This window comes from Podarcis tiliguerta, assembly GCF_965153285.1.
Source record: "Podarcis tiliguerta genome assembly, chromosome: 13".
NCBI lineage: Eukaryota > Metazoa > Chordata > Lepidosauria > Squamata > Lacertidae > Podarcis > Podarcis tiliguerta.
The window spans coordinates 23075872-23091992 of NC_139546.1; the positions used below are offsets into that span (position 1 = coordinate 23075872).

The 16121-nt window shown below is 48.1% G+C and overlaps 1 protein-coding gene across 2 annotated transcripts in view; it reads right to left on the reverse strand.

Moving 5' to 3' along the window:
- KCNH4 (potassium voltage-gated channel subfamily H member 4) overlaps positions 1–16121 on the reverse strand; it is a 50056-nt gene that overhangs the window by 5576 nt on the left and 28359 nt on the right. For both annotated transcript variants that reach the window (XM_083408534.1, XM_083408535.1), the window contains exons 7-13: positions 13972–14173; positions 13079–13273; positions 9453–9652; positions 8659–8908; positions 7341–7555; positions 1745–1783; positions 618–982 (exon numbers count right to left, since the gene is read on the reverse strand). In XM_083408534.1, coding sequence (XP_083264660.1) covers positions 618–982; positions 1745–1783; positions 7341–7555; positions 8659–8908; positions 9453–9652; positions 13079–13273; positions 13972–14173 — 1466 coding nt within the window. The remainder of the gene's footprint in view (positions 1–617; positions 983–1744; positions 1784–7340; positions 7556–8658; positions 8909–9452; positions 9653–13078; positions 13274–13971; positions 14174–16121) is intronic.

Here is a 16121-nt window from a genome sequence, read left to right on the forward strand (position 1 = left end):
CAGCAGAAAGGATAAGCTGGGAGCTGATAGAAGCAGGAGACTTGAGAGATCAAGGGGGTGTCAGGAGAAGGAAGGCCTTCCGGGACAGGATTAGAAGCTGAGAGTTGCAGCATGCATTCAGACAGTCCCAGTCCTGCTGACTCTTCTCCCACTCTGACTCCCTGCTTGAGGAGTGCCAGACAGGCCCACAGGAGGAGCTCACCCCCTACTTGGGAGCAATCCAGAGTGAGAGGCTAGAGGGGAGGGGCATGGCTAGAGCTTAGTTTCAGCAAAGTCTTCGTTGAGTTGAGAAGAACCAAGGACATTGCTGTGTTGTTGTTTTTCTGCTAATAAAAAGCTAATCATATTCCATGCCTTCTGTGTGTGCGCCTGCCCTGTGGATGTCCTGGCTTGTTGACAGCTCCCTGACACCCACCCTACACCCCAGTGCTAGGAAGTTCTCCAACCTAAATCTAAGTTAAATGGAAAGAAGCTACAGGAAACCACTGCTTCCTTCTTGAACGTATCCTATTCATTTTATTGAGGCTTTTGCAGGAGAACTTCCCAGCGGATCATACCCCATGAGCCAAATCCATTTGTCTGCTGTGGCCGTTCAGGAATGCAATGAGGACCCTTACCTGGGGCTGAGGTCTGGGGTTCCGTAGTTCATGAGGGAGGGAATGAGGAGCTTGCCAGGTTTCCGGCCAGTGCTGCCCTCATCGGAGAGCTGCACCTCCCGGCGACACTGCGGAGAGGGGCTACGGCCTCGGTTGCAGTGGGCTGGGGAGCGACAATTTCGCCGCAGGGCGGAGAACTGGCGCAGGTCATCTCCTAGCAGGCTGCTGAAGGAGCCGCGCCTCACGGGGCTGTTGAGGTTGGGCAAGAGGAGTTTGCGGCGAGTGATGGTGGCTGGCGAGGGCTGGAAGAAGTCCTCAGAGTCCTCGCCATACTCCTGGATGGAGGGCAGGGGCTTCTCGGGGGCAGCACCACTTTCAAGGTGAGGCTAAACAAGAGGGAAGGAAGGAAGAAGATTCAGAAGATGGAAAGGCAGCTTTCTTATAGGTAAAGGTAAAGGGACCCCTGACCATTAGGTCCAGTCGCGGATGACTCTGGGGTTGCGGCACTCATCTCACTTTATTGGCCGAAGGAGCTGGAGTAGTTTCCGGGTCATGTGGCCAGCATGACTAAGCCGCTTCTGGCGAACCAGAGCTGTGCACAGAAATGCTGTTTACCTTCCCGCCGGAGTGGTACCTATTTATCTACTTGCACTTTGTGCTTTTGAACTGCTAGGTTGACAGAAGCTGGGACTGAGCAACGGGAGCTCACCCCGTTGCGGGGATTTGAACCGCTGACCTTCTGATCGGCAAGTCCTAGGCTCTGTGGTTTAACCCACAGCGTCACCTGTGTCCCTTATAGGTGAGGCTTAAATCACATTTAATAAACTTAGATGTATGACCATCTGATCATTGTTTAGGTGGAGGGTATCAATTTGTCATGCAAATAAGCATTTCAAACTAGTTCATATTTGCACCGCAAGCCAGGGTGAAAATGCTCTTAGCCCTCAGGCTTTCATGTGTAGGGGAAATAATTTAGGAGAGTACAAACTCAAGTTTTTGCAAGCAACTTACGAACAAAGTTAAGATTTTTATTTTATTTTTATTCTTTGTATCCTGAGATCCCATCCACCCAGCCAATTCATGTTGGCTGTAATCAATGCAGTTTCTCCCAGCCCTGTGCCCTTCTGTTCCTGCAGCAAAAAAGTTACCTGGGATAAACGTGGGGACCTGGAGAATCGGAGAAGTCCCTAGAAAGGAAAACAGCAACAACAACACAATCAAACAAGAAAGACTGGGTAGCTCTTTCAGAGTCTATCAGAGTTGTTGCCTCAAAGCTGACCATTCTTGGTTGCCAGACTGGCGACCGCCCAACCAAAAGCTGAAGAGACAGATGCCATTTCACCTTGGTTCTGGCCCCTCTAGGAAGCATCTCCTGCACCATCTTGGCACAAACTGACAACCATGCATTGTTTTGAGCAGGAGCTAGAGCACACTCCTCTCCTGTGGGTGCCAACAACTGGTATTTGCTGTGCCCATAGTCCCTGGAGACAGGGCACAACCTCCAGCCATCATGGCAAGTAGCTATTTGGGCAGAATGAAGCTTGCGATGAAAGGTTCTGCCTCCCTCCTTATGTGTGTCCATTACAACATATGCAGAGAACCCCCATGCTCTTCTGAATACACACAAGGTGGATTAGAGTCCACCTCTCCTCTTATTCCCATGCACATTCATTCCACCCGTCTTCATTCTACCTATATTTTCCTCCTCTGCTCATGATGCGCCCTTTCTATCTATTTGCACTCCACCACCCACACCATTCCAGGGATGGACAAACTTCCATGTGCTACAGCAAAGTGTCAGGAGGGCAGGCAGGGATAGGGGGAGAAAGTTCAGGGGAATGGGGGTGGGCATTGTGATGACAGATGGGAGCAATGAGGTGTGGCGGTGGGCGAGGGAGGGCAGGATTGTATCGGGAGGCGGGGTGGGCACACGACCTTTCACCTCTAGGTCACTGGTTCGAATGTAGCCCAGGCCGGTAGTGCCCAAAGCATGTTACCATCCGACGGCTGTTGGAGAGCCTACGGGCGTTTACTGGCTGGTCACGGTCTTGGTCCTAGTGGACAAAAACCACCATCACAATCAGCAGGGTGGGTAGGTGGGTAAGTTCAGCCGAGGGGAAACTGTAGACGGAGGAGGACACAAACAGGAGGAGAAATGCAGCGGGGAGGAAGTGACCTGGTGCGTTGAACCAAGGGTGAACTGTACTGGAGGAGAGGATGGGGGCAAAACTGGAATGAGTTGGTTCTGCTTGCAACGGGTACAATGGGCACCAGCCGCTGTTGCCTCTAGGCGTATTTTCTCTTGCTTAAAAACACCTTATGGGGGATGCTACATTCTGTTCTTAGTTACAGCGATGTCCATATATGACAAGAGTTGAAGCGTTGCTTCCTGGGAGGTGTGAAGTCTAACAGCAGAGGAAATGGAAAGTAAGGGGAGGCGATGTGGCCTCAGCCTAAAATGAGTGACTGAGCGATGCAGTCAGCAGTTGTTCATGTTTAACGGCTCTTAAAAATAAACCTCCCTTGGACTTGTGGCTTAGTAAACAGGTGGACAAGTGGGATCAGAGCCATGGTACAGAGGGGAGGGTGGTCAACCTATTCTTCGGCACTGTTTACTTATTTAAATCCTCTCCACTCCCTCACTGAAGATATTATTAACCACGGGGAGGAGGGGGAGCGAGAGACAGGAACTTGTACTGCACCTGCCTTATCCCCCACTGCTTGTAGCTAACAGCAACTTTGGAGTGATGAGTGGTTTCCATTGGGGAACAGTGGAAAAGAGGGGTTTAATTCTATGGGATGTTGGCATCCAAATTGCATGTGTAAAGGGTTAAATGCAAGAGCTGTAGAACTGTCATATGCTCTGTGGCAGTTATGGCAGTTGGTTCAGTTATGGCAGTTAGCTGAACAGTCTTAACAGAGCAGCATCTTTGTTGTGCCGCTGTCTGCTTCTGAGTCTGTAAATGTTAGCTAGTCTGTAACAGCTTAATCTATGTAAGATGTTTTAGCTACTTAAGAAACACCCACCTGCATTGTACATTTGATCTGCAACTGCAAAGCACACTAAGTTATACAGCATGTTCTTTTAAACTTTAAAAGGGAGCGTCTTGCATAGTTTTTATAGGAGGGAAAGAAAGAGAACTAATTAAAGGGTCTAATCACCCAGGGCTGTTTTCCACACACTCTGCAAATGGGAACTAGAGTCTAATTCCCACAAATCCCCCCACCCAGCTGCCCAGCCCTGGTCCAAATCAGTTTATATACACATACACTGAGAGAGCTATTTTTCAGGCAAAGAAAAGATGTCTCCTTTGGCCCTCAGGCAGAGGAGAGGGAAGGGAAGCTGTGGCTTAAATAGCAACTTCAATTCATGGGCACCAGGACTCATAGGTCTTTCAAGTTTTAGACTGTTGGTGGTGGGCTTCAGTTAGCGACCAATATTTGGTGGTGGTGGGAAAGCTCCCAGGATCTGTCTAAGACATTTTGCTGCCTGAGGCAAGGGACCCCACCTTCACATATAGAGGTCAACTGGGCTGGCAGATGAAGCATACTTCTACACCGAGGGCAGAAGGTTGGCAGGACCAGCCATGTGTACAGTTTTGGCCTTCAACCCTTCACTGAAGCTCCTACTGCCTCCATTATCTACTGCCTGAGATAGCGGCCATATTCTGCCTCACGGCTCCACTGTCCACTTTCTTGACCTCACTGCCAATACAAACACATCCAAGATATCACTGTTCCGTATAGGACTCTTGAGCTTTGGTGACGCCTCAGGAGAAGCACATTTGGGAGAGGCCAGGGATGGGAAATCTTATATCGAGATATCGATACGTATAAGAGATATCAAGAGCAGAAAAGATATTGTTTCCTCCATTAAAAATGAAGGCAGTTTTTGAAAACCCTCAACCTGTTTTTTTAAAATCTATGGGGAGAAAGCTTGGCAAAAACAACTGCTGCTATTTTCTGCAAGCTAGATAACAAGGAGTCAGCAGAAGGAATGATCCAACTTGTCGAACCTCCCTGCATTTAAGAAGAGGCAAAAGTCTTCTTAACACCCAAGGGAGGGGTGGGTGTGCACTGCATTTCTGCAAGCACTTTCCCCACAATAGGACACACTTTGGTACATTTTTTCACCAATGTGCATTTGTGTGCAGTCAAGTCACCAGTGTGCATTTGTGTGTGCACTTTTCACTAACAGGCCCATTTTGCTATGCCTTCTTTGGCTGGAGGACTGCAGCACAAACTTTAGGCAAGCGCAAATTTCAGAGGAGTGTGCATATTAATTCAGGAAGGGTGATTTAATACAAACCAAATGAATTTATATTGCACCCCTCATGCTGGCTTTATGCTACCTCTGGGATCAGAGGCGCCATGCCTCCAAATGCCAGTTGCTAGGGAACAAGGGCAGGAGACAGCTATGGCACTCTTGCCCTGCTTGTCCCGGAGGCATCTGATTGGCCACTGTGGGAAATGGGATGCAGGACTGGCTAGGCATTTGCTTTGATCCACGAGGGCTCTTGTTCTCTTCTGCAGTGTTCAATGAGCATGACTCGTATTGAATGACTGGACCATTCTCCTTCTGCAAAGGAGTCTTTTCAGACCTCAGCATGCCATACTTTAAAAGCGTCCTGCAAATAACTGAGTTTTGAGCTCTGTTCTAGCGGCATGAGGTGCTCCAATGAGAGGGACAGTTAGATTTGGCTTTGGGCTGTGTGCAATAAACCTTGCAGGTAAAATTCTACCCCCTGCTTCAGTTGTGCATATATTGGCATATATTTGATGAGTTTGCAGCTTTTATTCTGCTTCTATTATGGCCAAGTATGTAGCTATTCAGGGCTCTGAAGTCCCACCTCTTCCCCCCCAGTTTCTGAGATTTTACCATTGTTCACACACTTTCAAGCTTCTCTTTGCAGCGACAACAGGCTGAACTTTGCCATTTGAAAGGAAGCAGGCTGTTGTTCATAGAATGATGAATTCTGTGTCTGTATACTAATTCATGTGCTTAAATGGAATCACTGAATACAACAGCCCCACTTGGGGAAAGCCTTGTTTGGGGTTGCTATCACTGTATAGGTTGCTAATTGTATAACCTAGATTTATGATGCCAGACAATTCCAACATGTGGCATTTTGCTGCCCAAAAGAAGGACTCGCAAACACACACACTGCTGCATGTAACACTTTAAAACAGGCCTGGGTAATCTGTGGCCCTCCAGATGTTGTTCGATTAAAAACCCCATCAACACTGACCATTGGCCTTGCTGGCTGGGGCTGATAAGAGCTGGAGTTCAAGACTATCTGAGGAGACACAGGTTGACCATCCCTGCTTTAAAAAATCCTGCTGCACCATTCAAACCCCAATTCCTGCTTTTATATCCCACTACCACAGTGCCTTATAGAATCATAGAATGGTAGAGTTGGAAGGTACCACAAGGGTCATCTAGTTTAACCCCCTGCAATGCAGGTGGAACAGTGTGTGATGCCAAATTCAGGGCTTGAACCCATGACCCTGAAATTAAAAGTCTCACGGTCTACCAACTGAATGAAGAAGACCACTTCCCCTTCCTTCCTTGCATGGTAACGCTGGCCTGCCACCAGTCACGTATGGTGGCCCCCTAGGGTCATTGTTAAGCTCCTGAACTCTTTGCCTGCCTGGGCCTGCAGCCATGTTGAGGACCTGGCAAGGTATGATGCAAGGCTGCATTCAAGTGGGGATGGGAGAGAGGGGCAGTCAAGCTGTGTAGGCCCTGCCATAACCCCTCCTCCACCTGAACATCCGTAAACCAGAGTTTCCCAGGGAGACAGCCCCACAAATGCCTCCGGCACTCTCCCCTCTGAAAACACACCCAGAAGAGGCTTTTCCCCCCGTTTAGCACTTCAGAAACATGCAAGATACGTTTGACGAGAGGCAACAGCGGCGCAAAAGGCATGAGTGTGCAGAGATTTTGGGAACAGATGCTTAAAACGCCACAGAAACAGTTGCCTGTCTCTGTCTGAAAAGCCACAGCTCAATGGTTGAGCCCCTGCTTTGCTCAGTTCCCAAGTTTGATCCGTGGCTCCTCCAGGTAGGGCTGGTGGAGAACCCTGTCTGAAACCCTGCAGAGTTGCTGCCAGTCAGTGTAGACAACACTGAGCTCAATGGCTTGTCGGTCTGGCTTAGTATAAGGCAGTTTCCTATGTTCCTATGAAGGCTATCTGGATCTGGGGAACAGGTGGGGGAAATAGGTCAGACTGGATGGGATGCTGTTTCTTTCACAGACTGACAGCACACACTCTCCTATTGCATGATGGCAGGGGCTAGGGAAGATTTAACCCTTTGCTTCCTGCTAGGCTCTTAATCCAGCTGGGGCCTCCTTCCCATGCTGGCAATTTATTTTTTAAAAAAGAGCTTTTCACCCAGGACAAGCCACACGATAAACGTGGCCCTGGTCTCTCTCTCTCTCTCTCTCTCTCTCTCTCTCTCTCTCTCTCTCTCTCTCTGCCTACTCGGGGAAACTGGCAAGATGCAAATAGTGGAAGGGTGCTGATGGAGTTAGAAGCGCTGGAAACATGCATTCTCATGGTCTGGGAGTGATGATGGTGGATGTGGTGTCTTTAGCAGGGGATGTGAATTATTCCTGGGGAAGGGGAAGGGTCTGGTCTTGGTGGGAACTGGCCCTGTGTGGTCAAATGGCTAGAAGTACAGGTAGAAAGGGGGCAGGATAGGCTGGGATCAGGGTCACCTGCAGCACACAAACACCCCTACCTCAATCTCGCTGCCCTCCCGCAAGTTGAAGGTGAGGTCCTGGTGGATGTCGGCCATGAACTTGGCAGAATATTCGGGGTACAGCTCCAGCACCTCAAAGAGCCCGCGCAGGCTGATGTACTGGAGGTCGCAGTAGGTCAGCGCCTTGACGTCTGCATTGGTCTTGATTACTTGGTCTTTATTGGGCAGGTCAGCCCCAATGAGGTCCCCTTTACCTAAGGAAGACAAGTCAGGATTTGGGGAGTGCCTGAATGGGGTTGGAAGCAGGGAGGCCGCTTGCGTGTTCCCTCATCTCTCCCCCATCTTCTGACAGAGGGGCTCGAACTGGGAGTCCCATTGGCCAGGGTTGAGGCTGGGACTAGCCTAGTGAGCTGTGCGTGCTTTGAGGTCTCGGAGCCTTTTCTAGACTCACAAGGGGTGTCCGTCACCAGTCAGCATCATGTCTCTTGACTGGGCAGCAGGAACCTGGATTTCCCTGTCATCAAACCAAGAGCTGTTGCCTGCTTTATGCCAATGGCGTATTCCAGAACAGGATTAATATAGAGCAGGGAACTTGTGGACCTCCAGGTGATGTTTGTCTCCAACTCTCCACCAGCCCTGGCCAGCACTGCTAATGGTCAGGAATGGATTAATTTGTCAATTTTGGTTTATCTCAGGGCAGATCCATGCTATACACTTAAAGCACATTTAATGCATGTGGCCTCTCCCCAAAATCATGGGAGCTTGGAGCTGGGAACTGTATCTCTTTGAGGGTGAAACTACACTTCCCACAATTCTTTGGGAGAAGCCATGCACTTTAAATATCTGTTGAATGTACTTCCTGGTGTGGATCTGCCCTCAATTTTCTTATCTTAAATTCAGTTTTCCACATTTCCTCAGCAATTTGCAGATTTAACAGAAATCCTCAAGAAAATCAACCAGCATTTTAGTGCAAATTTCTTATAATAAATGTATTTTTGTATGCAGTTTTGTCTAATGTACACATTTTTGCAAGCAGGTTCCTCTAACATAATGAATTTTTGCAGTTAGTTTCACCAATATATGCATATCTGTGCACATTTCCCCATAACATACACATTGTTTTACAAACTGCTTGACCAGAGAACTGCATCACAAAATTTGGAGAAGTGCAGATTTCATGTATTAGTTTGAGAAGCACAGATCAGATAGTTTCTCATAAAAATGCAAACAAAACTGATTTTTGCCCTAGCCCCGACACAGAGCCTATTTGTGGCCCCAGCCTGGCCCTAGTACAGAGACCACCCCCGCATCTCCAAAGAGACACCGATTGCACTGTGCGGCTCTCCCAGAGTCTTACCTAAAATGGCCAGTACAATGTTGTCCTTAAGGACTTCAAGGGAGCCTGAGCAGACAAAGTAATTTGCTTGCAGGGCGTCTCCCTGGCGGAGGAGATATTCCCCGGGGGCGCAGAAGGATGTCTTGATGTGCAGGGAAAGGGCGCGCAGGCAGCCGCGGCTGGCGCTCTCAAAGAGTGGCAGCTGCAAAATGTCCTTGTTCAAGTGCATGGCAATGTCCGCTCGTAGTTCATCTGGGAAGTCCCGCAGGAGCTGAAGGGAAAGGAGGAGCAGGGAGCATCAGCATAGGGTTTGGTGCAATTGGAGTCCACTGTGCCGCCACAACCCACAAATGGGCCGGGGTCTGACCCCCAGGCTCCTCTCATAGCCTGTTCCATTTTATCCTCCTTTATGTAGGAGTGCTCTTCAGCCCCAGACCCTAAGGCCGTGTCCAGATGACCTGTTCCATTGAGCATCCTTCCTGATTTGTATTCACAAAATTTGCAGAAAATTTAGACAATATTGGCTAATTATCCATTCTGTTTTGTTTGTTGGGAGGTTAGACGACCTCATCTCAAATATCTCACACTTTCCTAGTATATTTCCCCATCACTTTCCTTACTGCAAAAAGTCAAATTTGGGGGGGGGGGGATCTCCCAGATCATCGTGACCCTTAGAAGGGGGTTAATAGTATTCAGTCCTATGAACATCTGGTCAGAAGTCAGTTTCATTCAGTTCAGTTGTGCTTATTCTATAATAAGGTGGGGGGGGGCATAGGAATCCAGCCTAAAACTGACAGAGAGCAAGCCACCCTTACCTCATTGGCATCAATGCCATTGTTGACAGACCACGTGGTTTGAAAGTACTCCAGCATGCGCTGCTTGAGCTGCTGGGGCAGGCGGTGGACGCGGATGAAGTCCTTGAGATCCTTCATGCGGGTATGATAGAGGGAGCGCCGTGAGTACATGCGCTGGATGATAGCTGTCACGTTGCCAAAGACCACGGCATGCATCAAAGCTGGGGCAGAGAGGAGGAAAGGGGCATGAGAGAAAAAGAGCCCTCTTAGGCCTATCTAGATTGGCATCCTATTTCCAACAGATGGAACACAAGTCAGTGTGGAGTAGTGCTTAGGGTGCTGGACAAGGAACAACAACAATAATAATTTTATTATTCGTACCCCATCCATCTGACTGGGTTGCCTCAGCCACTCTGGGCGGCTTCCAACATAAAATAAAAACTTAATACTGTATTGGCCCAAATATAAGCCACACCTGAATATAAGCCGCACCTGAATATAAGCCACACCTTTAAAATTCAAGGCGAAAAAGGGGGAAAAGACAATACCAGAATATAAGCTGCTCCCTTAAAATTTTGCAGGCACTCACACTTGTTCTGTTTTACCATATGTCTGTTTCAGCGGCAATATCGTAAAAGCCAATTTTTGTAAGGTCGCAAAATTAAGCCACACTTTAACTTTTCACAGTCAGAATTTAGAAAAAAGTGTGGCTTATATTCAGGCCAATATGGTGAAACATTAAACATTAAAAACTTCCCTATACGGAGCTTCCTTCAGATGTCTTCAGAAAATCATATAATTGTTAATCTCACTGACATCTAATGGGAGGGCGTTCCACAGGGTGAGTGCCCCTATCCGGAAGTCCCTCTACCTTATTCCCTGTAAGGGAACTCCCAGAAGTGAAGGAACTGCCAGAAGACCGTCAGAGCTGGACATCAGGCTGAATGACGGGGGTGGAGATGCTACTTCAGATATACAAGGAGAAGGCCATATAGGGCTTTAAAGGTTAGCAACAACACTTTGAATTGTGCTCAGAAACCTGAGAGATCATGGTTCAAATCCCAGCTCAGCCATGATACTCACTGGTGACTTTGGGCAAGTCACTGTCTCTCAGCCTAACCTACTGTAATGGTTCTAGGGGTTGCTCGTGCGTAAGCCGGTGCAAGCAGCTGGCTGGATTGCCTGAGTGAACCTTTTCTGTTCGGACAGCCACTCACCTGTGGCTGTCTCAATCGCTGGCAGAATCCGTCAGTGGGCGTTTCTTAAACTTCTTCCAGCAAAGAAGCTCTTTGACGCCTAGTCTCCTCCTACTCTCTCTGCGCGAAAGCCTTCTGCGCAAGGAGGGCGTAGGCAGCGGAGGACCCCTACTCTCCCCGCTGGTCCCCGGCAAGGAGTCATGGGACCGCCTCGCCGCTTCCCCCATCTGCCCCCCTTCTCCACTGGTGGTACGCTGAGTCTCTTCCCCAGAAGATGGGCTGCCTCTCCCAATCCCGGGACGCTCTCCAGAATCCCTCTGGATTTTGCTCTCTCCTTCCGGCACTGATGGCAGTTCCCTGACACCTACCTAACAGGGTTGTTGTGGGAATAAAACAGAGATGGGGAGAAGCCTGTGTGCCATTTTTGAGTTCTCCAGAGAAAAAGGCAGGATATAAATGCAATGTAATGTAATGTAATGTAATGTAATGTAATGTAATGTAATGTAATGTAAAACTAAACTAAACTAAACTAAAAACTATACTATTTTTTTAAAAAAAAGCAGGGCATGAAAGCAGCAGTTTTTCCTTTGTTGCTTATCCAGAATGGCTAGTATTCCAGAAGTAGACTACTTCTGAGCCTGGAGGTTTTGTCACTGCTAATAAAGCTGAGATGGGCCAATTCTTTCTGAGCCTGGAATTCCCCCACCCTGGACTGCCCTATGAGAGCATTACGATAAATTTAGAAACAAAAAATTAAAATTGGACAAAAGTAATAAACCACCCACCCCCTCTATTTCTCACTCTTCCTGCTTTACTCTCAAAGGAGAGTAATCTCCTCGTCTCAAGTTCTAAAGCACAGCCATTTAGGTTATCTAAAATATTTTTGTCTTTGATGTGAGCTGAACATGCATTTATCCAGTCTATGGGACCATAATGAAAGTCACTTTAGGACTCCATCTCCTTCTCATGATCACCCAGGCAGCAGTTAGTATAGGGCAGCCGTAGCATATTCCCAGGACTTAATTCCTTTTCAGGTCTGGTATCAGGGCCAGTCCTATCATTAGGCAGGAGGGGAAGGGCTGGAGCTCAGTGCTGGAGCATTTTAGGTTCAGTCCTCAGCATCTCCAGATAGGGCTAGGAGATGCTCCCTGCCTTCTAATCCTGGCGAGCATCTTTCAGTCAGTCTAGGCAAAAATGGGCTAAATAGATTGGTCTGGCTCAGTGCAAGGCAGCCTTCCTGTGTTCCTAGGCATGGCAAAGCAGCTGTCTCAGTCAGAAAACTATGGGGCAGCAGCCACCCCAGCTCCTCTGCCAGAGGACAACTTAAAGTGCCACACAGTCTGCTTTGTGACCTCTAAACCAGGGGTGGAGAATCTCCCACCTGTGGGCCAATCTTGGGACCCTAATTTGGCCCATAAGGCCATTCCCCCCCCCCCAAACCATGCCCACCTGCTGACCAGCTGACATCAGCTGAGTGACAGGCATATGCCCCCTGCACCTCTCATTTTCTGAATTACACTTGTTTCTTTTATGTCCATTTTACAGATGGGAGGAACTGAGGATGAAAGAGAGAGATCAATAGACCAGAGACATATAATGAGTTGCAGTCAGAGGAGAGTCTGACGGCTTATCCATGCTTAACCTCTGCCCCGCTCTTTCCAGCCACAAGTCTGTGCTTTAAAGCTCTGTGTCCAAGCATGGTCTCCCACCTCGCCCCCAAGAGGTTTCCCAATGAAAACCCTGCTTTTTAGTGCTCAAATGGAGCAATTGGCAATTTTTCTGTGGATTGCCATTTGCTCCAAATCCAGCTTTAAAAAGCAGGTTTTTGCAGGGAAAGCTCTAGAGAGAGAGAAAAGTGTACTCAGAAACGGAGCTTTAAAGCATGGACCATGCCTGGAAAGAGCAGAGGAAAGCTAAGTGTGGATAAGCCCCAAGTCTTAACTATCGAAGCTCACCTCTCAAACCACTTCAAAAAGGCACCACATGCATACCAAAGGCCGCAAGGTGAAGATCACACCCTCACATTGATCCCTGGACTCTGGTCAACTAACAGCACCACTCAAAGCCCTACCCAATGAAATTATGAGCCCAGGTAGCCCAAATGTTGCATTGCATGGGGTGGTAGTGGGCTTGTTGTTGTTGTTGCATAATTTATTCTACTTCTGCTTATCTTTAGGAGGGGCAAATCACTCTGCACCAAACACCTGCCCTACTTTTAGCATGTGAAAATATCCTGTCTAGCAGTCCCCCATCTCAACCTTGTCTTTCAAGACTTCACTAGGCCCTCTCCGCATTTGCAAACGATGAGGACTAGAAACTTGCTTTCTGGCAAAATGGAAACAAAGTTTATCTGGATGCTAGACACCAGTGCCAAAACCCTATGCTTTCCCCGCCCCCCGCAGTGCGCTTGTTGTTACGAGAGATATGCAGCCCTGCCTGTGATGGACTTACCGCCAATGAGCATGGTGCAGATGGAGAAGATTTTCTCGGCGTCCGTGTTGGCGCACACGTTGCCAAAGCCCACGCTGGTCAGGCTGCTGAGGGTGAAGTAGAGGGAAGCGATGTAGGCGCTGCGGATGGAGGGTCCGCCCACAGAGCTGTTGATGTACGGGGCCTCGATACGCTTGCCCAGTTCGTGGAGCCAACCTGCAGGGCACAGTGAAGGGTTAATCCTGTTGCAGTGGGTCAGACTGCATCCCGCTATCAGAGAAAGGAGCAGATGATGCAGATACCAGGGCCTTCCCCCTCACCCCAGAGAGTTTCTCAGAAAAAGCTCCCACAGAATGGGAATCCCAGAAGCCAGCATTGCCCTCACCAGTCTGCAAAGCACGTATGAGGAATATGTTGCCCTCCATGTTTTGTTGGACTCCAACTCCCATCAGACCCAGTCAGCATAGCCAGTAGTCAGGGATGAAGGGGGTTGGAGTCCAACAAAACATGGAGGGCCACAGGCTCCATTCCCCCGGCTTACGCATTCAGGTTTGAAAATGTAAACATTTGCTTCAAAGTTAGAAAACTGCTCCAGAGATTGGGGGAAGAGGAGGTGTTGGTGGTGTTACAGACACTAGCCCTTCTGTCCCTTCCAACATCAGCTTTCTGCTGGGTCAAACTGAACCATGCCGTAAACATGCAGATCTATGTTATTTTCTTCTTCTTCAAAGGTTGCCCAAGGAGTAGGAAAAAAAGCGTGTTTGTTTAAGCCCTCTTGCTCAGCGCCCACTCCTTTCCCAGGATGCTCAGCAGCCTTGTTATGGGTTTTCACAAGGAGACGCATGTAGCTCCACTCGGAGCCACACACCCAGGGTTTCCACGAGGAGGGCTGCCCAGTCGCTCCTTAAGCTCACCAATGTCCCAGGTCACTGGATCGTTGCTCTCCTGCCGGCCGATGACATACCAGATGCAGGCCATCCAATGGGCCAGGAGGGCGAACATGGACATGAGCAAAGTCAGGACCATAGCACTGTACTGAGAATAGCGGTCCAACTTTTGGAGGAGACGGAGCAGGCGCAGGAGGCGCACTGTCTTCAGCAGGTGCACCAGATAGGTCTGGGGAAGGAGAAGGGAGAGAAATAAATCAGAGTGGGTCATGGACATTACATGCTCCCCGGTTGGCATTGACTTGTGACGGGGCCTTCTCTGTGGTGGCTCCCTGTTAACAGAATGCTCTCCCTGGTGAGGTGCGTCTCCTTCCCTCACTATTAACTTTCAGGAGGAATTTAAAAGCATCCCTGTTTACCCATGCATTTGATGTCTGAAAGATACTGTCCATGACAGCCTTGAAAGTATTAGTTTGAGATGGTTTTACGTGCTTTTAGATGCTTTTAATTGTTTAAAATATATTTTATTTTTAATTGTATTGTTTGGCCACTGCTATGTTTGCCACACAGGGCTCCTTTGGGAGCAAGGGTGGGATATAAACTTAGCTACTAACTAAATAAAACCTTGCTTTTTGTCTGTTATACTATTAAGCAAGAGTGGTAACTTATCCACTGGAGTAGTCCACAACTGGAAGGAACCTGGATTTGTATACAAGGAGCAAGTTTGATCTTTCCTGCTGATTATACCAGGTGCTCCCTTTTGTGTTTGTCTTTGCCTTCTAATTTTTTTATCCTATTAGGCCAACTAAGTACTGACAGGGCATGCACTCAGCTTCACAGGAACCTTGTCTTTTCCTTTTCGTTTTTAAATCCCATCCAAGAAGTGTGCAAATGCACACACTCAGGCAACTGCAAAATTTCAGCATGCAATTTTTAACATGCAGTTTTCTAGGGCAGTGTGTGTGTGTGTTGCAAATCTGAGGGATCGAAAGAAATATAAAAAGCCACACTCCGTTTAGGAGTGCGCCACAAATAATTACAAGCATGGCTGGGGGGCAAAAACCCAAGAGCATTGAGGAAGCAGTGGGTGTGGAAAGGGGAGTAGCAGAAAGTGACGATTGATCCACCCACCTAAAAACACCAAAACAAATCATCTGTGACCCTGAGCGGAACCCAATTTCCCACTGTTTATCAGATTATTCCTGCATTGGGCAATTCTTGTGTGGGCAAGTGTGGGTAACAGTGTTAGACTAGAACTGCAGAGACCTAGGTTCAGATCCCCTCTCAGGGCTTAATTGTACTTCATAGTAACAACATGGTTAGAGTTTTCTTTTTTAAAATAGATAGATAGATAGATGATAGATAGATAGATAGATGATAGATAGACAGGCAAGGCAAGTGGCTGGAGGTGGGGGTAGTCATCAACAGCACAGCACACAGGGGAGGGAGGTTTAAGCCTTTCCTACCCGGCTATGATCTTGGCAAGCATCACTCCACTCCAATGGAAATTAGTATTAGGAGGGCAGGACTCCCATCGGTGCCAATAATGATTTCTGCAGTACTTCCTCCCCCCCCCCCGCCCCAATGATTATGGCTAGGTGGGGAAGAAAGGATTCAACTTGCTCTTGTACTGCAGTGACATTGACTATCCCACTCCCCGTACCTGATATTTTATTTTAGAAAGCCTGCAATGTGATTGCTCATCACAGCATTAACATACCATGCATTTAGACCTGAAGCTGAATGAGTGATCATGGGCCAATTGCTACAACTCAGCCTGGCTTACATCATAGGGCTGAGATGAGGATAAATGGGTGGGGAAGAAAGGTTTTTTTTCCTTGGGGGCTATAAATGGAATAAACAAAGAAATCATAGTCCGCAGATGGACTCTTTCCCAACACCCACGACAAGCATCTTTCCCTAGTCTTATTCTTCTTAGTCCTTTAAATTGAGGTGCTGGTAGTGGGCATTAAATCTGAAATCTTATTCTGTCATTGAGCTATGGCTGTGATTGGAGCTTGAGAACAAAGATTAAGGTAACTGGGGCTTACAGGAGGGACCTGAGAAAGATGCTCTTCATCTCATCTCACCCCCAAATTGTGCAACTTTTCCAGAGCTTAAACCACATGAAGAATGGTTGTACCAAGACAAAGTTCCTCTGTGCACATGCAGAGTGG